This window comes from Gouania willdenowi, chromosome 22 (genome assembly GCF_900634775.1).
Source record: "Gouania willdenowi chromosome 22, fGouWil2.1, whole genome shotgun sequence".
Classification (NCBI taxonomy): Eukaryota; Metazoa; Chordata; class Actinopteri; order Blenniiformes; family Gobiesocidae; genus Gouania; species Gouania willdenowi.
The window spans coordinates 32,503,758-32,527,195 of NC_041065.1; the positions used below are offsets into that span (position 1 = coordinate 32,503,758).

Sequence of the window (23,438 nt, forward strand, 5' to 3'; positions counted from 1 at the left end):
CTCCCACTGGGTGTCACCACAACACACACACGCACGCACGCACGCACGCACGCACGCACGCACGCACGCACACACACACACACACACACACACACACACACACACACACACACACACACACACACACACACACACACACACACACACACACACACACACACACACACACACAGTTGGATTTGATGGCAGAGCTGAAAACAATAGACTGTGTGTGTGTGTGTGTGTGTGTGTGACTAACTGAGCTCTCATTAGTTGTGGTCAGTGTTTATAATCTTATGGCGTTCAGTGCGTATCTAACGACGTCATTAGTTCAGTTTAGGAATATAGATTTCAAAATAAAACGTAAATATATTTTACATTATAACTGTGATAGTCTACACTTGGTGATACTTTCCGGTTCGTTGTAAATGGTTCTAAAGCGACATCTTATTAATCAAGTCTAATACGTTGGCGCCATCTCGTGGTGAAGAGTGTTATCGCCATACATTTTATAAAAGTTGTTTTTTCTCTTCCTGCATTTCTTTAGGAACCTATAAATGTTTAAATGTTAATTTTATCCTTTTATCTACTTAAACACATCATTAGCCAATAAAATACATATGTTATAAATGTTTTTTTCTAAGAAACCTTTATTTATTTGGCACCAGTTACAACAATAAGTCATCTCATCATAGCGCTCACGAATAAGATATCAAAGACTGTTTTTTAATTTAAGTTTTAGAAAAGTGAAATGTGAAATCAATAAGTTGAATGTTTTATTATATATTTGTTAATAATTGTGGAAAACTTAACGTGGAACACTGGTTATTTTTATCTGTTCCAAATGTACGTAACTTCCGGTTTACAACAGCTGTGGTGTTGATATTGCGCCGAAAAGTCCAATGTTATGAATGTGACGCGTCTATAAACACAAAGCTACACACACTAACATTAACACCTTTAACAGTATTAATATTAGTATTGCTTGGCCACAATTTATTTTTACCATGTCATATTTGGGGCTCCGTTGCTTTCTCTGCTCCCTCGGCTCGGTCCGTCCACGGGTCCGTCCCCCGGGCGGAAACGCGTCAGCTGCTTCTTGGGGTTCCGTTTATTCTTTTACTTCGGTTTTAAAAACTTAATTGATAAGGTAACAGCTTCTACATTTTAAAAACGTCACCTATTATTATTAAAAATCAGAATATTTTTTTTTTTTTACTTAATAAAACAAAAACAATTGATGCATCTGTTTTGAAAAAAACTTTAATTTTCACACATTTCTGCACTATTGTTTTTAAACACCAAGTGCTGAATGTTACATTAACAACAGACTTTCATATAAATACACAACAGCAAAATATTCATTCAAAAACAATAACAATGTTTTGATACAATTGTTGAATCTACACATAAATGACAACCACATTAACGATAATGGTAGATTTTGATAAGTTTAAAATATTTTTAAAATACAAAATACACATTAAACTAGCTTTTGATTAATAATGTATTTAACCAGCTGATTAATTAATTTCAGTAATAAATATTTACATTAAATGCATTTCAATGAAGATTAAAAACCAAAACGTTTTCATTTGTAAACAGAAACTTAAAAAGTTCCTAGAACAGAACCCTGGGAGACACCTCAGAAAAAAACAGCTTGGAAAAATCTGCTCTACAGCAAAGCTGTAAAATAACTGTCACAGTAAAATCATCTGTACATGTCATCTAATATAAATCGCTTTCAGCTCTAGCGGAAATTTCTGTAAAAACCCTCAGATCTGAAGAGAAGATATAAAAATAAAGATTTAGATGACTTTAAACATCTGTAAACTTTGATCTTCTGCAGCGTAGTTTCTGTACAGCTGAAAAAGCATCTGAAGGTCAAAGGTCAAGAGGAGGAGGAGGAGGAGGAGGAGCTGCTCTGCTCCATCGACTCTGAACACAATAAAACAAAAGGGTTTCACTGAGAACAAAGCTTTGGTTTAGTTTCAAACTTTCATCTATAACCACAGATTGACTGAAGCTCCTCCCACAGATGCTACGTTAGCTAATGCTAACACTTTATATTTTTATAAGAAAAAAAACATATGAAACCATTTAATATTGATGCTTAAACAGCTGGGAAAACAAACCCTAACTATACTGCAAACTAAACTAACTTAACGTACTAATAGCACTAACTGTGTGTGTGTGTGTGTGTGTAGGTGTGTGTGTACCTGTGAGTGCTCTGAATCGTCTCTTGGCCTCGGCTCGTTCCTCAGAGTCAAAATACCAAACCGTGATGGCATATCTGAGACACAGACGAGAGCATGTGTTCAGATGGATGTTGTGTTTCCGTGAAGACGGCGTGATGGACGAACAGAGGGGGAGGGGCTTACCTGTCAGCGTAGGACGGCTGCACCTCGTGAGGGTTCCTCTTGTCGGACCAGAACAGCAGCAGTCGGTCAAACACGGGTTTGATGTCGGCCACGTACGGTTTTCCTTCAGGAAAGATCCTCAGAACGCCGCCATGTTCCTGATCGCCATGGAAACACAAACAAGCAACCAATGGTTAGTTAGCGTCTAGACCATGTGACTATAGAGTGATTCCATGCTTCACAACAGGCATGTCGTGGGTTTTTGTGTTCGTGTTGTATTGTGTGTATTTTAGTAGTTTATTTTTAGATCCATTAGTGTGTTTTTGTTATTTTGTGTGTTAAAAAAGTTAATTTGTAATATTTTGTGTTTATTCATTGTGCAGTTTTGTTTTTGGGTTTACTGTCATTCTGAGTATTTTTCTTGTCATTTTGTGCATTTTTCTTGTAGTTTGTGTTTTCGTCTGTCAGAGTTTAAATAATCACACAGCAGCAGCTGAGTGATCACAGCTGCTGCTGCACGACGCACAAGTCCGTGTGGCTTCAAATGTAACTGAGTCCATATTTCTAGTGCAATATAATGTTTCACCTTATGGGGCGCTGCACTCATTCCGTGTAAGAGGAAAAGACTTACGCACACCAGAGAATACACGTAAAGCCAGATTTGAATGGGAACGCTCACAGTGCGTAACTGGGATGATGGCGCGTAGTGACTGACTTTAGTACAGGAGGAGAATAGCATGCAGCCAAAAACAGCACCGCTGCGCGGCTTTTTGGTCTTACGCACATGGGAGAATAGAACCCTGTATGATTTGTTTTTGTGTGTTTTTTACCTCTGTTTATTGTTTTTTTTTGTGTATTTTTCATATCATTTTGGGTTTTTCCTTTATTTTTTTGTCTATTTTTCGTTTTTCTTGTAGTATGTGTGTTTTCCTTGTAATGTTTGTGTGTATTTTTGAAGTTTTGTAGTTCGTGTGGTTTTCCTGTAGTTTTTGTGTATTTTTGTTTTGGTGTTTGTGAGGTTTTTATTGTAGTTTTTGTGTGTTTTTATTATAGTGTTTGTGTGTGTCTGTTGTCTTTTTGGGCCTATGTAATGAATCTAGATTACCTCTTGTCGCGCTAACTTCCAGGATTTAATCAGTGTGGGCTGGACTATGAAACTTGCTAACGTCTTATGAAGCTAAATCACCATGGTAACTAATGCTGAACGACTAACCTGGTCACGAGTAGGTTTTGCTCTGGCTAGGATCTTAGCGAGTAATAAAGTCCCGCCTCCTGACCAATCAGTTCTCTTAGAAAGTGAGCTTCCAATAAAAGGTGGTGTGAACACGTCACTGTGTGGATCTGATCTCACAGATGACATCCTTTAGGAAAGATATAGATTCATATCTGATGAACTGATCTAGAGTCAGCCTGTGTCTTGATCGTATGCGCTGACTGGTGAAGTCATATATTAGTTCAATTAATAATTTAATACATGATTTCACTCGTCCACGCATATGGATTGAGACACAGGCTTCATCAGCTGACTGTGAAAGCGTAAAAGTGTCACATTATTTATGATATTAATCCATTGGATGAGATATCCCATCCAATGGATTAATATGATGAATAATTTCACACTTTTACGCATCAACAGAATCAGCAGCTTCCTGTCTGGGTTTTTTCATTCCTGACTTTTCTGTAACAACAGGGTTGTCTTTGGTCTGAATTATGGATTTTAATTATTCATAATTTTAAACTTAAGCAACACATAACCTGGTCGGTACCAAGTTATGAAGTGGATCAGATCTGAGCAAATATAAAAGCTCCGCCTCCTGGTGCACAGCACTACTGTTGCTCTTCACTGTCATCATGGATTTATATTCATTATATTTAATTAAGATCATAAGCTGTTCCTCCTGTAAAGACGCTCGCTCTGCCAGGTTCTCCATTGATTGGTCAGACACTGCAAGCTCCACCCCTTTTTTGTGAGCACGCACATAGCCAGGCTGAAAACAATTGGCTTAAATTAGTGTGTTGTGATCGACCTTGGTATGACAGCTTCTCTCTGACAGTGAATGTTTGGTTAGTTGAATCCCGCTAACGGAGATTAATCCACGAAATCATTATCTGGATACGTAGCGTACGGCCCTAGAGTGGCTCTAAAACACAATGTTGTTGTGGGATTTGTTTTGGCATTGTAAATAATGATCTGAGTTGGTGGGCGTGTCTGTGGGCAGGGTTTCCTTCACATGAAGGTAAAAGTTAAAGAAGGGGGCGTGGCTTCTGCTGCTCACCGTAGCGTCCCAGTCCTTGTTGAGGTAGTAGATGCAGGTGATTCTCCTGCCGTCGCTGTTGTGGTTGTCCACATGTTTGAGGTACCCCGCCCCGTTGCCAGGGTAACACGCCACCATTGCCTGGAAGCCAAGGAGCAGGGATTACAGTAACAGATTAGTGACAGGAATGAAGCTTGATGAATTAGTAATCAGTTACATTACTTTATTAGTGTGATACTTAAGAGAAAATTACTTTTCTTTAAAAAGTAACTTGTATTTGTACTGGATTAAAATTTTTAAAGTAACACAGCCTGGAAAAATACACAACATGTTTGAAAGGAATAAGGAATGGAAGCTGCACAGATTGTCAGAATAAAGAAAAGCAGTAAAAACACAGAAAAAAACTCATTAAAAATTTACAATAATGAAACAAAACAAAAGCAATACAACGTAAACCATTAAAAACAGACAAAACAAGACAAAAACATAAATTTACAACAAAGATTCCCAGCGGAGGAAAAACAACATGTTACTGAATGGATGCAGCACAGACTGTAAGAAGAAAAGCAATACAAAGACAGAGAAAGGTGATAAAACCAAATAATTAAAACATAATAATAATAAACGAAACAAAAACAATACAAAATTAAAGCAGCACACATTTGTTTACCGATTTTTTTTCATTGCACCAAATTATAAAGTTTTTCAGAGGTGCGTGCACATTCTTAGGGGGTCAAATTAGCAATCAAAGGGGAACCGTGGAATACTAATAAAAGCAATTACAATAGGTTGGACCCTAAATTGTAAAGAAAACACACAAAAATTGGGATAAAAACCATTAAAAACAGACAAAATAAGACAAACACTTAATTTGCAACAAAATATTCCCAGAGGAGGAAAAATATGTTGCTGATCGTTGTTTGGGAAGAAAAGGCAATAAAAAAAAATACAATAATAATACACGAAACAAAACCAATACTCAGAGAGAAACAGAGGAGCCATCCTGAGGCTAGGACCACCTATCGACCACTGCAGTGACTCTCTCTGCACCAGGATCCCACAGAGCGGGGCCACAGCGGAGGTCAAGGTGGAGGCAGAGGAAATACTGGTTCAAACGCCAACTAGCAAGAAAAGGAAGGCTGAAGAAGAGCTGAAGGATGTAACCTTAAGCAAGAAATGCTGCTTGGACAACCATGAAGTTCAAGAGAGGAAACCCCAAAGAGCCAGGTTCCACCTCTTCCACCAGATTTGAGAACTACACCAGTAGAGAACCTATGGTCAACAGAAGCAGAGAGGACTTCCAAGCAAAATATGTAGAATTCGGTGAGCTCTGTGAAGGTGGTTTTGGATCAGTCTTTGCTTTTTTAATATAAACTCTACTTGGCAATAACACTTTTCTGAATGGATGAAAAAACTGAATTAATTCCCTTTAAAAAAAAGTCCAGACAGTTTTAAAGTTTGAACCACTTGTTGATGATAAAGTTTCACTGAATAAAGTGTTTTGATCTGTTTTGTCTCCACCTTGGATCTCTCCCGGATCGTTCCCTCTCCGAGGCTCCGGGCACACACCGACACCAGGCGGTCGATGAGTCCGAGCAGGAAGCCGACAGCCTCGGCCCCGAGCTCCGAGCCGCTCACCCACACGATCCGGTCCCCGCGGGCGTTCCGTCGGTTCAGTCCGGCCGCGGGGCTCGCCAGCCGGCCTTCCTGCAGCATCCCTGCCCGGTGCATCTCCTGGACCTGCTCTAGCACCGCCCCGCCCGCTGCGGCTCCCAGGAGCCCGTCCACCGGGCAGAAACCGTGGGTCCGCAGGGCCGGAACCACCCGCTGCCGGGCCAGGAGCTCCAGGTCCCAGTTAGAGGGAGGACAGAGAACAGGCATCACTGGAGGAGAACAAACAGCTGATAGTGACACACCCACACCTTTATTTATAGGCTCTTACTTTGAAGGTGCGTCAACACAACCGCACTGAATCCTAAAGGCACTTTCAAAATAAAATACACTCAGCTCTGTTATTAAAAACCACCGAGAGCAGAGTTTTCATTTATTCACAAATAATTTGTTGAATGCATTCTTTAAAAATATTATTATCAAATATTAAAATTAAATTTGAAATTTAATTATCTTTAATTTCTGTCATAAAAACCATTAAACCAGTGATTTTCAACCGTTTTTTTTTTTTTTTGGATCGTGACCCCATTTTGATATCAAGAATTTCTGGTGACTCTAAAGACATATTTTCTACAACTACCTTTTGATCATGTTTCTGATACTGTATTAATAAAAAAAAATAAAATAAAATAATAATAATAATAATAATACATCGGTTTTATTTAGTGCTTTTCAAAAAGAGGCTCAAAGACGCTCAGAATTTAAAAAAATGCATATTATTATTATTATTATTATTATTATTATTATTATTATTATTATTATAATAATAATAATAATAATTAGATTTATATTTAACAAAATAAATGTATAGAATACAGTTGTATAAGATGTGTTTTAATTTGAAAAAGAAGAATTAAGAAAAATAAAATTTAACCAGTATTTTTATTTATTTATTTATTTTGTTATTATTATTATGAAGTGCTAGACATTTCAGGCGACCCCGTTTAAACTCCAGGCGACCTCACATGGAGTCCTGCCCCCAAGGTTGAAAAAGCTTGAGGATTCAATGTATATATTTTAGTTTATTTTTTTAAAGACCAGAACAATGTAATCCACAAATGAATTATTATTATTATTATTATTATTATTATTATTATTATTATTATTATTATTATTATTATTATTATTATTATTATTTATAAATGAATTATTTAGTCTAATAGTTGTTTATTTCCTCCAGTTCACACATAAAAGTTTCCCTTTGGTTGAACCTCCCCAGACTTACCGTGCTTTTATTCTAACAGACAGTACTTCCTGTGTCGGTGTTAACTTCCGGCAGTTAGTCGGGCCTCGTGGTGTACGTGCAGCTTTCATGTTCTCACTGAGGAAGAGGAGGGTCTTCGTAGTAAAAGCTTCTTCTTTCTGTGTTTTTCTTATGCACACTGACGCACGCATGCGCAGCAGCAGCGCCATAGAGGGGCTCGCGTGCAGCATGTAGAGTTCACACTGAGCCGCACGTGCTGTGAACGTGCACCGCAGCACGAGCACACGAACAGAAATAAACAATAGACCACTAAACGTAATAAACATATATGTTATATATCAACAGTTATATATATATAATATTATTTATATTAAATAGGACTTACTGATTAACTGATTAATGACCATTAAATTAAAATACTGGAAGAAAAACGGTCAACAACTTGTAGAGAAACCATTGATGGATAAACGGGAAAAGAAATTAGTAGAAGCAGAAGATTTTTAACCATTGAAATAATTAAACTTGTATTTAATTCCGTTTTTCTCTCACAGCTTCATTATTGTAAATTATTATGGTCGAAAGATAAATGAGTCACAACTAAATATTCTCATACTAACTTATATACTACTCATACTAACATATATAGTACTCATACAAACGTATATAGTACTCATACTAACTTATATATACTACTCATACTAACTTATATACTACTCATACTAATGTATACAGTACTCATACTAACATATATACTACTCATACTAACATATATACTACTCATACTAACTTATATATACTACTCATACTAACTTATATACTACTCATACTAACGTATATAGTACTCATACTAACTTATATATACTACTCATACTAACTTATATACTACTCATACTAACGTATATACTACTCATACTAACGTATATAGTATTCATACTAACTATATACTATACTCATACTAACGTATACAGTACTCACACTAACGTATATATTATACTCATACTGACGTATATACTACTCATACTAACGTATATAGTACTCATACTAACCTATATACTATACTCATACTAACGTATATCGTACTCATACTAACCTATATACTATACTCATACTAACGTATATCGTACTCATACTAACCTATATACTATACTCATACTAACGTATATCGTACTCATACTAACCTATATACTATACTCATACTAACGTATATAGTACTCATACTAACCTATATACTATACTCATACTAACGTATATCGTATCCATACTAATGTATACAGTACTCATACTAACGTATATACTATACTCATACTGACGTATATAGTACTCATACTAACATATATACTACTCATACTAACGTATATAGTGCTCATACTAACCTATATACTATACTCATACTAACGTATATCGTACTCATACTAATGTATATAGTACTCATACTAACTTATATATACTACTCATACTAACTTATATATACGACTCATACTAACTTATATATACTACTCATACTAACTTATATACTACTCATACTAACGTATATAGTACTCATACTAACTTATATATACGACTCATATTAACTTATATGCTACTCATACTAACGTATATAGTACTCATACTAACTTATATATACTACTCATACTAACTTTTATATAATACTCATACTAACTTATATACTACTCATACTAACGTATATAGTACTCATACTAACTTATATATACTACTCATACTAACTTATATACTACTCATACTAACGTATATAGTACTCATACTAACTTATATATACTACTCATACTAACGTATATACTACTCATACTAGCGTAAATAGTATTCATACTAACTATATACTATACTCATACTAACGTATATAGTACTCATACTAACGTATATATTATACTCATACTGACGTATATACTACTCATACTAACGTATATAGTACTCATACTAACCTATATACTATACTCATACTAACGTATATCGTACTCATACTAACCTATATACTATACTCATATTAACGTATATCGTACTCATACTAACCTATATACTATACTCATACTAACGTATATCGTACTCATACTAACCTATATACTATACTCATATTAACGTATATCGTACTCATACTAACCTATATACTATACTCATACTAACGTATATCGTACTCATACTAACCTATATACTATACTCATACTAACGTATATAGTACTCATACTAACCTATATACTATACTCATACTAACGTATATCGTACCCATACTAATGTATATAGTACTCATACTAACGTATATACTATACTCATACTGACGTATATAGTACTCATACTAACATATATACTACTCATACTAACGTATATAGTACTCATACTAACCTATATACTATACTCATACTGACGTATATAATACTCATACTAACATATATACTACTCATACTAACGTATATAGTATACTCATACTAACGTATATACTATACTCATATTAAGGTATATACTACTCATACTTTCTGTAACTACACCAAACTCACCATATTTTAACCTATTTTCATCACTTTTTTCTTCTCATATTTTTGCTCCTTTTAATGCATTTTTGCTACATTTCTGACACTTCATATTTCAAAGCCTTTTCTCCACATTTTTTCCACTTTCAAGACATTTTCAGCACTTGTTATAAACTCTTTCCACCATTTTTCCACCTAATGTCACATATGTTGATGCATTATTGTCACTTTTAACCTCTTTTCACCATTTTTCATGACAGTTTTTTGCTAATTTAGAGCAGGATTACTATTGCAACAACACATCATCAGTAGGGTGAAACTAACCTGTCTCACGACGGTCTAAACCCAGCTCACGTCCCCTATTAGTGGGTGAACAATCCAACGTTTAAACTAATTGCTCCAATATTGACACTTAAAATGTGGATCAAATCAAACATTTATTGTTTTGTGTAATATGTATTTTTCTTAGTGTTACTGAGATGTGTTTTATTTTCATTTCCTTGTATTTTACGTTTTTTTTTTTATTATCTGTTCATGCTATACATTCTAATATGAAATATTTTGCCTGACTGGTGTGTATATTTTGTTTGCAGCTCAAATCAAACATCCACTTTTCAAAATAAAAGCGTCTCTTCTTGCCTTTCATTAGTTTTTTTTTTTTTTTACTGTTTGGTAAATAGGGCTCTTGTTTTGAAGTTAACAGGAAGTTTTGTCCTTAGCACAATGGAAAGTCTATGAAAAGCAAGGAAAAATGATAAATTCTTTGAATTTAATTTATAGTTAAAAAAACAACCCCTGCTTTATTTTAAAATTTAAATATTTCCTGAATTATTTCCTGGTGGATTTTTTCTTTATGAATCAAAGCGACACGTCTGAAAAAAATCAAAGGCAGCCTTTGAAGTGTTGAAATCAGTCTTTATTGGTTCGGTGTTAGAATCATTTATAAAAGCTTTCACTTTTATTTATAAACTGATACTGGAAGAACGGCAGCGGCAGGAGATGAAAACACTGCAGGAACAGTTTCCTTCCACTGCACCGCTATGAACACATCTACATAAAACACATCTATATCACATTCAAACACAGCAGCAGAAGTTCATACAGGAAAATGGAAAGATTTACAATCAGAATTGTCCTCAAATAATCACTTTTCTTTTTCATTTCCCCCGATAATTTTTTTTTTTGGGGTTCTAAAAATAACGTTTATTTTTTCTAAAATTTTACTTTTTCCTCCTCAGAACAGAAATTTGGTTTAATTTTGTTAGCTTTTTTCTCTTTAAAATGTTTAACTTTTCTCAGAAGTTTGGGTTTTTTTTCTTAAAATTCTAAATGTCTTTCAATTATTTTTAAAAAACTTTTTAAGGTAAGAGTTGTACTTTTGGTTCCTCAGCCTATATTTTGTAACAAAATGGAATAAAAACCAGTGTAAATAAATCCAACTTTACTTAAAGTGTTTGAAGTCATTTTTTTAGTTTTCCATGAACACAGAAAGTGAAGATTTAACGTTTGGATGTGACATCAAAGGAATAAAGCAGTGAAAACAAAAAAACACAGCAGAAAATTTGGTCTGAGTCGTGAACACTTTAAAAATAACGTTTCAGACTAAAAGTGGCTTTATTTTAATTTTTCTACTTTCTAACACTCACACAAACGAGTCGTTTCAAATTCACACACATTCATCCACATCAAAGGCTTTTAACATCAAAGGCTTTTAACAGGAAAGTCAGAGTGAAAATACAGATTTTTTCCTCAGTTTCTTTTTTTTTTAACTGAGAAATGGTAAAAATAGTTAAAAAAGGTGGACTTTTCACACTAATGCAAGATTTTACCAAAAATAAAAACTAATATTTGCATAAGTTCACAAAACCTTTTGTCAGATCTGGTATTTTTCTCCTAAACTGTTTTTTTTTTTTTTTTTTTTCCAATCAATCAGTGACAGATCGGATGTTCATTTAAACTAAATTTGGATACATTTTATGGAATAATTTGAGGAATTGCAGGATTTTTTTACACATTGAGATTTTTTTGTTCTTTACAAACTGAGATTAAAAATGACATGTCATGTAAAATCATGATTATCCTGCAAATATTGGTGATTGTTTTGGGACTTTTAATGTTCTGTTGTGTTAAAAAAATATTGAATCTGAAATTTCATGCTTGTTTTTTTTATTTAACATTGAAGTATTTCAGGTGATTTAATGGGCGGGACTGTGGGCTGTTGTGATTGGCTGCCTCTGAACCCATGTGATCTGACGTCACAGTCTCTGAATTTCACAGATAAACTGAAGGAATTCAGAGTTTTCCTCAGAGTTTGAGCGTTAGGAGAACGTTTGGTTCCATGTCTGACGATGGCTTTAGTTTTTTAACAAAAATGTGACAATTTGCAGCTGCAGGAACTAAAAAAAAACAAAAACATTTACAATACACAATAAAAAGATGTGCATTTTTCTGAAGTCACATTTGGTTTAAAAAGCCCGAAAAAGAGCAAGACTTGGTGTTTATTGTGACGCGTCTTCCTCTTTCTGCAGAAGGACCATCATGGAGTGTGAACATATTCTGATCAGAGAGTGAAAGCAGGAGAAGGATGATGATGATGAAGGCAGGTTGGTTAAGTCAGAGAGAATTCAGGAATCAAACGGCGCCATGCGTGGGAGAGTCCGTGAGTTCCTGAGTCGTCATTGAACCACCTCGAAGTAGTGAAGGATGGCCATGATGTGCTGAGGCATGAACACGTAGCAGGTGTAGACGGCCATGGCCCCCACGGAGACCAGCAACGAGTCTGAGAACCAGGTCAAGGAGCAACCAGGAGCAACTTTAAATAAACTACTTTAAACATCTATGAAGTCACAAAAGGTTGGAACTCACCTATAAAAAAAATAACGCAGGGATTCTGATTTTTATTGATTGTGAAAAACTGAATTAACATTGTGAAAAAGAAAAATCCATCTGACTTTTAACTTAAAAATCAACCACTGTGTCACAGAAATGCATCACGTGCATGTTCAGGAACGACATCACACATTTACACACTATTCGTGTGTCTAGAAAGTGTGAAACACACACAAATGTGATCAATGGATCAAAGAAATCATGAAAAGAGTGAGTGACGATAATGAATTAGTAACTGATATAAAAGCTAAATAAATTCTGTTTAATTGATTTCATTCACTGTTGGTTTTATTATTAGTTTTATCTATTTTCTCTGCCAATGTCTAAATGTTAAGTGCTTTACAAATTAAAGTTATTATTATTAAAATGCTGTCATTCCATTTGGTCATTTCAGTGTCACACCAACACAGTTATGTTAATAAGAAAAGAAAAACCTATAAAAACCCATTTTGTCCAGCAAAAAAAAAACAAAAAACAACAACCTTGGAACACTAAAATAATAAAACATTAAAGTCATAATTACTGTGATACTATTATTATGATACTAAAAAACCTTTTTAGAAGTAATATTTTTGTAGGAAGCCCATTTTTAATATACTTTTTTATATATTATATATAATCTATTATGGCCTCTATATAAAACATTTCTAAAACCAGCAACAACAAGTAGATAAAAGCGATACAGTCTTCATGTATACAGTAAATAAAACACATTTTAAATAATTTACTCTATCGCCTCCTTTCAATTAGTTTTGTATGGTTGGAATGAGGTTTACAATATATTGTAACAACAAAAAATACATTGTACCAAAACGTAACATTAAATACGTCCTATTCTGTTATTGGGTTTTAATAAATATCCTTTTAAAACTTAAACCAGCTAAACTTTAAATTTATTAAGAGTATTTAAAATAATTTACCGTAAGGTTATTATGTGTAACAAACATATTTAAAGTTTAAGAGGCAATCATTCAATAAAAATAGACGTTTATAGTTAATTCCAGTTCCACCTGCTTTAAACGCGTCATCGTTTATGAAGTGTGACGTCAACCAAAGCTCGTTTAAAAAGTTCCACATTTACCGTTTCTCGCTTTAAAATGAGATTAAATAAATTTAAGAATCACACGCGTTTGAGAACAATGGATAACATCAGGGACGTTTCTATCATTCGGCTTAAAAAATAATGACAAAAATGGATAAATGTGACGTTAATCGGGGTTTTTGAACAGATGTTCAAATGGTGTCCTTTAGAAAAACGTCATAACAAGAAAACAATGATGAAAAGGGCAATCATGTATGTAGTAACATATGTTAAAGTTTTAAAACTTAGTTGACTTTATCTTTTTAAATTCAATTTACGTCATTTTTTTGTACTTGCATTTTAGCTAGTTAGCATGTTAGCTCGTCCGATGAGTAAATACGGAAGCTGAGTATAAACAAAGTGATATTTAAAAGTGTAATAGTGATAAAAGGATACTGAACACTGTTCTCTCCCAGGGCTCCAGCATATAAAGCGCAGTCACCAGTAGATACTGGTAATAAATCCAGGAAAGCTGCTTCCAGCACTCAGACAGCCCCATGATGGTCACACACCGAGTGCCAGGCCGGCCCAAGCTCCGCCTATCAGATCACCTCAGCACCGTGACGTCACATAGCTGCATTTGCTTCCACTCAAAATTTGGAAAATTCCAGGTCGGAACCATAGACCATAAAGCGTGCATTCAACTATAAGGTATCATTACTTACGCAGAACGGCGTTCAACTGAACAGAGTGGGCAAGGAAATACCGCTACAGAGTTATTCTGCACTCTTAGTAACATAAATGCCAAATAAGACGGCACATAAAAGTAAAAGTTGAGGAGAAAGTGACAGTTTACGATTAACGGTGGGCGCCGCCATTTTACTAAAAGAACGTTCCGACCGACTCGGGGTGATTGGATCCTGTCCGAGTTCCCGAGCTCAAGGGCCGTTTTATTGCACTTTTCCGATTTGTTCTGTCGGATTTCTCCGGATTCCGAGTGCAATTGAAGGCAGCATGTTTGTGACGTCAGATCACAAGGTCTCAGTGCCAGCCAATCACATCAGCCGGGAGTGCCAGCGATTAAATAACCGGAAATACTTAAAAATCATCTTATCAAAGATAGACCTATGTGCATATTAATTAAAAATAGAACCAACAAACTGTCAATAAATGAAAATAAAAAATAGGGATCTAAATCAAGATGTTTGATTTCAATAATTATGATGAAATGCAAATGAATTATTAGAAAATACAGATAACATTCTCAAAAAAAAAAGAAACAACCTATAACCAAAAATAGAAAAAAAAAAAAAAAAAAAAGCCCCAACTTTTTATTTATTTTTTCTCATGCTTACATCGCCTGATGGCTGTCATTTTTAATCTCAAAGTATTCAAAGAACTCTCAATCTTTCAAAGAATCCAGCAATTTTACTCAAATTATTCCACTATATTTACACATATTTAATAAATATTGTTTTAACTTTGTGGTGACTTTGTGCTCAAGCCAATCCCGTTAAAAGTTGTTTTTAACACCAATCTCCATCTATGAAAGCCAATATTTGACATTTAAAAAAAATTCCAATAATTAGAAATGATACATATACGACAGATAGACGCTCTATAAAAATCTGTTTTAATAAAAAAAAAAAAAATCATTACCTTTCTTTAATAAACTATGTGAGTGAATATTTAATTAAATGTGTAGAAAATTATGTTTGTATTTTAATATGGATTTACTTTGTATAAACATGTTCTGGGATTTGTTTTATTGATCAAAATATGACATTTGTCTCCGTTTGAGCTCAAACTACATCACAAGTCCAGTAAAATCTGACAAAGCAGTATTTTATTTCCTCAAACATGCAGGACAGCAGCTCTCCATGACCGTGGCGCTCTGCTCAGCGACAGTTTGTTTGTTTTTCAACGTCTTTAAAAAGTAATTGAGGTGCGTTTATTCACAGCTGGGCTCCTTATTCAGAGTCTGACGAGGTTAAAAACAGGAACAGGAAGTGGTCCTCAGCAGTGACTGGCCAGGATGTTGAAGAAGTGATAAACCTCGTCCTTGTCCAACACGCCGACCTCTGTGGAGCACTCTGAGCAGTGGACGGGGTGGTAGAGCTCCTCGAGGTCGGACCCGGGGGGCGGCGGTGGTGATGGCGGGGGTGGTGCCCCCCCCCTCCTCCTCTTCTTCTTGCCCTTCTTCCCGCGCTTCTTCCCGTCCAGCGTGTGGCGATACCGCAGCACCTCGCCGCTCTGCACCGTGCAGTTCATCACGAACATGGCTCGGTACTGGGTGCGGTACTTCTCATGCCTGTAAACGCACAAACGCTGAGTTAGTGTGTGAGATATAGAGAAAATGTTATATCACAATAATGATATATATCCTGATATAGTATTTCTTCCCTAAAATTACAGGAAATCAATGGAAAATTGCTATTCATTATATATTTCATTATAAAATAAACAAAAATAAATGGTACTTCTCCTTTAAGAATTTTCTCAATTAATTACTATTCATGACTTTTGCTACATATGCTGTTGTCACGTGTTCTGATTTGTAAATGTGTGGAAATACCAACAGGGGGCGCAAAAACCACCAATAATGTCCACTGCTATGGTTTTAAACCGTACCTGTAGTGACTTTGACTCCATCAAAGATCGTATATGATAGTAGAGGTTTGGTTAGATTCTATTCTTTAAAAGCAAGAAATAAATTAAAACTAACATTTGAGAGTCACGTCTGCAGCTATTTATCTTGTTAGAGTCATTTTGGCTGTAGTGACACAGCTTGTAACCAGACTAATTGATGACCCAATCTGGGTTTCACCTCTGAATACTACAGTATCCATTTAGTGCATCTTTGTGTTTCTAAACTAAACACTTAACGCTCATGTCTGGTGTTAAATGATGTAGAATTAGTCTGATCTGATCAGTGGGCGTGGCTTCAGTAGCTGATGGTGGCTACACAAGGACCAGCTGCTCCTCTAACGCTGCTGAAAACTAGTATCTCTGGGTGATGCTAAGTAGCACATTAGCCTGCTAGCTTCATCATATTTTAGTTACAGAGACACACATTAAATTAGACATAGAAACCATAGAGCAGACTAGTACCCCTTTCTCTTATTTCTGAATCCAAGTCCCCCCTTTGTCCGACTACAACATTTTGCTCAGAATTCTATAAATAAATATCTATAAATCATAATGATGGAATGAATGAATGATAACACACATTATAAAGAATCCCATTTTGTAAATAAGTGAATGAAACAGTGTTTAGTGCCTCCTGAATAGATGTATTTCTATAGTTTTTGTCATTTCCTGAACTGGCCTTTGTATTTTCAGTTCATGTTCTAATCAAGATCATTTCTATCATCATTTCGTGTGTTTTGTTGTTGTTTGTCTGTTCTTTTTATTATTCAGTATATTTTTCTCTTATTTTGTGTGTTGTTGGTATTATTTAAATTAATCTATCTCAGAATAAATGTTTTTGGTTGTTTCTTATGTCGTTTCTCTGTTATTTTTGTGTAGTTTTTAGTGATCTTGTGTGTTTTTCTCTCATTTAGTGTCTTTTGTTGTCGTGTTGTGTGTTGCTGATAATAGTGAGTATTTTTCTCTCTTAGTGTGTGTGTTTTTTTGGTGCCATTTTGTGTATTTTGTTGTTGCTTGTCTGTTCTCTTTACTATTCAGTATATTTTTCTCTTATTTTGTGTGTTTTGGTTGTTGTGTGAGTTGCTGGTAATATTTAGTATTATAATTTTTAAACTGCATATTTTCAATCCTTTCATTTGTTAATTTTCCATTTTCTCTTTCTCAAGTACCCCCTGTAGTGCCATCGCGTACCCCCATTTGAGAAACAATGCCATAGACGGTTATAATGTATGCTACACGTTTTTATATAACGCAGCATTATGCTGAGTCATTGTTCTTATTCTGTCTTCCTGTCCCCCCCCCTCACCGCTGACAGTCCAGACACAGCGTGCTCATGCAGGCGGGACAGTTGAGGACAGCATCGCTGCTCGCTAACCCCGCCCGTTGTTTCTGCTGCTGTGATGTCTGAGCAGTGGTGGGGTTGGGGTTGTTGGGTCTCATCCTGACGCGGTACCTGAGGTCAGAGGAAAAGACGCTGACTCACACGTTTTTTCCTCACCCTAGGAAAGACACTAGCGTCACGTGACTCACGCTCTCCTGCGGGCGTCGACCCAAGCCTGATCACGGTCGTCCTCGTCGGGGTCGTACAGCAGCTCGTCGTTGGTCAGGACCGTCTGCTGCTTTTGGCGCCGACCCACGGAGCTTCCTGTGAGAACACAGAGTCACAAAAGACCGTGTAGTACTAGTACACTCAGAAACTCACTAGTAGTATGGTAAACCAATATCAACCTTTATTCATCTCTACATGTACTAGGTTTAGGTTTACTAGTGCACAAGTAGACTTTATTAGTGATGCAGAGGTGTCTCTGGTGCTACTAGTTAGCATCATATGCTAATGAGGGGCAAGTAAAAGCAAATTCAGGCTTCCCATTGGCTTTAGAATATATTCCAATCAATCAGAGAGTTAGATTTGGTTCTAATCCCTCCTACTTCATTTACATTTGGTCACCTTATTAGCATATGATGCTAACTAGTAGCACTAATGAATATTTTAAAGACTACTTGTAAACCAAAAACACCAGTGACTTTTCGCTTTACTATGGTCAGCAATTTGAGCGTAAATATGATCTCATCCATTATTAAGCTTTACTAGTGCACCAATACACTTTAATAGTGAAGCAATTTCTGTCACTAGTGCTACTAGTTAGCATCCTATGCTAATAAGGGGGCAGGGAAAATAAATCCAAGCTTGCCATAGGCATTTGAAAGTATTCCAACCAATCAGAGAGCTGGATTTGGTTGTACTAGTAAAGAAAACACTGTTTTACTAGTAAAGGTTTTGGTTCACTAGCGCACGAGTAGAGCGACTAGTAAAGCAAAATAATAAAGTAGAACATTTTGTGTTACCAGTAGTACTAGTAAAGCTTTGAATTTGTACTAAAGGCCACTGACACAAAAATGTTGACACCAATGGATGTCATAAAACGCATCCATTGGTGCCACATTTTCCATGAAATTAGCACTTTTTTGCACCGCAAATTAGTTCTTCGCCTCTCACGGGCGAAGTTCTGACTCCACCCAGCAGAGATGCACATATTCGGACTCGGGCGGAGCAGACCTTTGCTCAGTGGTCAATGACATGTTTCTGTGGTGTGACAAACTCATAACATACATTAATTCCTGCTTTACATGGACTTTAACTATGGTTGAAATCCCATTAATGACCTTTTAATACATGTCAGATTCTTACCAGGTGAGTCCTCGTCGTCTGAGTCTGAGTCAAAGTAAACTTTGTCGTACATCTGAGGATTGGTAGGAGCTGCTCCTCCATCAGAGGGAGCTGTTAGAGAACAGGAACACACGCATAAGATGACATTAGGGATATAACGATTCACTCAACTCCCGATACGATTTGATTCACAATACAATTCTCTCACAATTTATTTTACAAAATGGGACTGTAAATAAATGATGATTGAAAAATATTCCTTTATTTTTTTGGGAAAAAAACTAGAAAAAACTGTATTATTTTCCTTTTATGTTTCATTGTCAAAAGAATCCCTTGATAAACTATTCAAAACAATGCAATTTAACTAAAAATAAATCATGAATGAAATAAATAAAGGAATAATAGAAATGAAGAAGAAGCCTATTAATTTAAATTCTGGTTCTATAGTAAACAATGCAAAACTGCAAAACAGTCATTGCACTGTATTTATGTCAGATATTTGTTTGGACCAGCAGAGGACGCTGGTAACCCAGTGGTCGATTGCCATGCAGATATTCTGTGCAGTGAAGAAGATATGCTATGTGAGCAGACAGAGCTAATAGAAAAATGTGACTTTTACAGATATTCAGGTAATATTACAGATATTCTTTTGGTGCTAAAGGGGTAAGGAATCATTTATGAACATGTTTAAGAGTAGAAGGCGACCAGAAAGAAAGTATTAGCAGATTCTGCCCGCCGCCTCAGCATTTGGACAAGAGAAGGATAAATATATAGCGCCCTCTGCTGTTTAAAAAAGTACTGTGATTCAATTTTCAGAAAATCGATATCAACCTATGAATTGATTTTTAACTGCCTTACGATTAATCGTTACATCCCTAGATGACATGATCACCAGTCAAACCACAACACCAAACGCTAAGAGCCATTCATTCAGCACACAGACGCACAGGATGCTGATTGGCCCAACACTAACCACACCCACTTTATCTTCCTGACCCCTGAGGTGATGTTGTCCTCCTGAGGGGTGGGTGTGTGTGTGTGTGTGTGTGTGTGTGTGTGTGTGTGTGTGTGTGTGTGTGTGTGTGTGTGTGTGTGTGTGTGTGTGTTACCTGCTGCTGGCGCCCAGGTTCCCTCCATGGTCTTCATGGTGGAGCTAAGCTCCGCCTCCATCTCCTTCTCAAACTCGTCCCCGCTGGAGGACTGGCTCTCCCCCGTCAGATACTCTCTGATCAGCTTCTTCTTCTGGTGTGGAGTCCCGTTGAGCAGGATGTCCAGCTCGTCCTCGGAGCTGAAACACAAACAGGAAAAAAAAAACTTAAAAACTTTAAGGTTTGAATCAGAAACTGATTTAATAAATGACCACAAACTGAGATCAGACACAGATGTTATTTACACACTTCATTTATCATACATTTAAAACATTAATACAGAAAAAAATAAAATAAACAAAACTAAATAAAATAAAACATTAATACAGATAAAATACATCATTTAAAATGTCACTCACTTTAAGAGGATAACATTTTGTTTGTTTTTTCAAAATAAAAAACCAAAAAAAACACATTTTAAGTCGAAATTGTCAGAGAAATATTTCTTTATTCTGTTTCCAGTAATCATAATACAGTACAAACAGGAGAAAAACGCAACAGAAAGACACTATATTATTGTTTTTTTTAAATTTGTGTTTATTTATTTATTGATGCTTTCACAATAAAGTATTTAAAGCACTGACAATAATTAACACATATAAATACTGGGTATTTTTTCCTTTGGTTTTTTTTAAAATAAAAAAACTTAAAAACGTGAAGCTTTGACGTTACTATTTGTTTACGCGTTAGCCCCGTGCTAACGTTAGCACCCGTTAGCTTGAAGAAGCTAAAGCTGCTAAACTCGTCATGGTTTCGCGTTTTTCTCTCACCTGCTGATCGCTCTCTCCTCATCGCTCGGCTCCTCGATCTCATACGAGTCAAAATCCCCTGGTTTACTCGGTTTGTCCATCATTAATCGGTCACTTTTAGCTCCAATTCAGAACCGAGTCAAAATGTTAACATCCGGTTGCTGGTGTAGTGCTTTGACTGGTGTCCATTATAAGTGACGACCAACTTCCGCTTGTGCAACACATCTGGATCTGCCAGTCGCTGCAGTAACTAAAATTAGAATTAAGAAACCAAAAGCGATACAATTGAAGTTAATAATGTGTAACAAATATGAGTGTCAGTGAAATATTTAAAGTCATTTTTATTGAGAAAAAAATTAAGCTTTAATAAGAAGGTAAATAAATTATTTCACATAAAACATCACACACGGTGATTTTTAATGGTGCAGTTCTTGCATCTGACCGCTGGAGGGCTCTGTCACTCTAATCACGATCAGAATCAGAAATACTTTATTGATTCCGAATTACCTTCTTACAGAGGCTCAAGAAATACTACAAATGGAAATAAGAAACACTAAATAAAGAAAAGAGAGGAAAAAAATACTTAAGTAAAAGAATGTTAATGTTTTGAGAAAAAGTCTCTTAGAATTTTGACTTCTTCCTCAGAATTCGGACTTTTTTTCTGGCATTTTTTTAGAATTCTGACTTTTTTTTTCTCAGAATTCTGATTTTTTCTTGTCAGAATTTCGATATTCCCCCCCCCCCCCCAGAATTCTGACCTTTTTTTTTTCGGAAGTCTGAATTTTTATTTATTTTTTTTCAAAATTCTGACTTTCGTTTTCTCAGAATTTTGACTTTAATTTGACCTTTTTTCTTATAATTCTGACTTTAGGTTTAGAATTGTGAACTTTTCTTGTCAGAATTTTATTTATTTTTCCTCAGAATTCTAACTTTAATCTCAGAATTTTGAGTGGCCCTAATCCTCTTCCGTAAATATTCCACAAAACCTGACCAAATTAAATACAAATTAGCCATACAATTAAGCATTGATATTTTTCATACTTTATTGATACGCTGAAGTCCAAATTATAGATTAAATATTGATGATGATTGAACATTGTAGGGACAAACTGATCAAACTGTGTTAGGCCCCGGAATTAAAATAAAGAAATTGGCCCGCGGGTCGCAGGTTGAAACTCCCTTTTTTAAAGTTACGTCACATGGAGCCCCGCCCCCCACCGGGACCCGCGGCACCGGGAGCTCGGCCTAGTCATGCCGCCGTGTGGCGCTCCTCAGGCGGACCGCAGCCCCGCGTTGAGACGCAGAATGAGTCCGGTCAGTGGTGAGAGAGGAGCGGGGAGAGAGGAGGAGATGGACCCGGAGGTAGAGACACCACAGGCGGCCTCCGCTGCGGTGAGTGACCGGAGTTGGTCCGTGCGTGCGTGCGTGAGAGCCTGTCAGGGCTCTGATGATGATGATGATGATGATGATGATGATGATCACACGTTAGCAGCTGCACAATGTTCAGCTCTGCCTCTATCGAAACTCACACACACACACATTTACCTGCACGATTTATTTATTTATTTATTGGACCAGGGGTTCTCAACCTTGGGGCCAGGACCCCATTTGGGGTCTCGAGACACTGTGAGTGGGGTCGCCAGATGCCTGTAAGAAATTAAAAATGTTTTTTGAACAATTTAAGCCCATTTTTTTGCATATTTTTCTGCAGCTACAGCAAACTTGTCACCTTTCAACCTGTTTTCATCACTTTTTCTTCAATATAAACTCATGAAGGATAATAGGAGAATTAAAAGGAACTCAATCTCCTTATTATGAATGGATACAAATGTGTTGCATAATTAAATTACATTAACCATCCCGATTATCCTCATTTATTATTAACACATTTTACTCTTAGGGATATTTGCCTCCAGAAAATTGTTGACCAAATTTTTTTGTGTCAGACACTTTGTTTATTTGTTGAGCATGAAAAACTTTATTAACCCTATTGTTTAATAATCAGTGAAGTATCGTTAAGGACATTATGACACTCCCTTTCAACACATTAAAAATCATTTGTTATTATTGATCAATATGGATGTAAATATTCTCTGATTTTGTGTATTTGTGCTGAAAACTGTAAGAAGGATTAAATATTTATAGGTCAGACTGTTCATCTCAGGAAGTGTGTGAGGAAACTCTGACAGCATAGATATATTTACCAAGACATTATGAATAAATGCAGGAGTAGAAATGATGAGGGAGTGAATTTATGATGTGAAGCCATGCAGAAGCCCCCCCCCCCCCCCCCCCCCAGCCCCCCACCACCACGTTACCGTTACCTCGTTGGAAGTCGTTCTTCTACTAACACGTGTGTCATTAC

The 23,438-nt window shown here is 36.0% G+C and overlaps 5 protein-coding genes across 5 annotated transcripts in view; 1 reads left to right on the plus strand and 4 right to left on the minus strand.

Moving 5' to 3' along the window:
- prkd1 (protein kinase D1) overlaps positions 1 to 1,050 on the minus strand; it is an 82,281-nt gene extending 81,231 nt beyond the window's left edge. Inside the window, exon 1 of the mRNA XM_028437199.1 lies at positions 986 to 1,050. Coding sequence (XP_028293000.1) covers positions 986 to 993 — 8 coding nt within the window. The 5' untranslated portion in view covers positions 994 to 1,050. The remainder of the gene's footprint in view (positions 1 to 985) is intronic.
- Positions 1,051 to 1,592: 542 nt separating this feature from the next.
- egln3 (egl-9 family hypoxia-inducible factor 3) lies at positions 1,593 to 6,504 on the minus strand. Its single transcript, XM_028437208.1, has 5 exons — positions 6,116 to 6,504; positions 4,616 to 4,735; positions 2,361 to 2,497; positions 2,199 to 2,272; positions 1,593 to 1,917 (listed from the first exon to the last, which is right to left on the minus strand). Exons 1-5 carry the CDS (start codon positions 6,473 to 6,475, stop codon positions 1,871 to 1,873), a joined length of 738 nt encoding a protein of 245 aa, XP_028293009.1. The 5' UTR covers positions 6,476 to 6,504; the 3' UTR covers positions 1,593 to 1,870.
- Positions 6,505 to 10,847: 4,343 nt separating this feature from the next.
- Positions 10,848 to 14,473, minus strand: sptssa (serine palmitoyltransferase, small subunit A). The gene is made up of 2 exons (XM_028437210.1): positions 14,316 to 14,473; positions 10,848 to 12,728 (listed from the first exon to the last, which is right to left on the minus strand). The coding sequence occupies exons 1-2, from the start codon at positions 14,416 to 14,418 to the stop codon at positions 12,625 to 12,627; spliced, it is 207 nt and encodes a 68-aa protein (XP_028293011.1). The 5' UTR covers positions 14,419 to 14,473; the 3' UTR covers positions 10,848 to 12,624.
- Positions 14,474 to 15,678: 1,205 nt separating this feature from the next.
- On the minus strand, positions 15,679 to 21,270 carry eapp (e2f-associated phosphoprotein). The gene is made up of 6 exons (XM_028437206.1): positions 21,095 to 21,270; positions 20,286 to 20,464; positions 19,198 to 19,287; positions 18,039 to 18,153; positions 17,815 to 17,961; positions 15,679 to 16,170 (listed from the first exon to the last, which is right to left on the minus strand). The coding sequence occupies exons 1-6, from the start codon at positions 21,175 to 21,177 to the stop codon at positions 15,876 to 15,878; spliced, it is 909 nt and encodes a 302-aa protein (XP_028293007.1). The 5' UTR covers positions 21,178 to 21,270; the 3' UTR covers positions 15,679 to 15,875.
- A 1,026-nt stretch (positions 21,271 to 22,296) lies between these two features.
- The window catches only part of LOC114455906 (protein FAM163A-like), an 11,085-nt gene continuing 9,943 nt past the window's right edge, over positions 22,297 to 23,438 (plus strand). The window contains exon 1 of the mRNA XM_028437209.1: positions 22,297 to 22,465. The gene's annotated coding sequence lies outside the window, so the exon portion shown is untranslated. The remainder of the gene's footprint in view (positions 22,466 to 23,438) is intronic.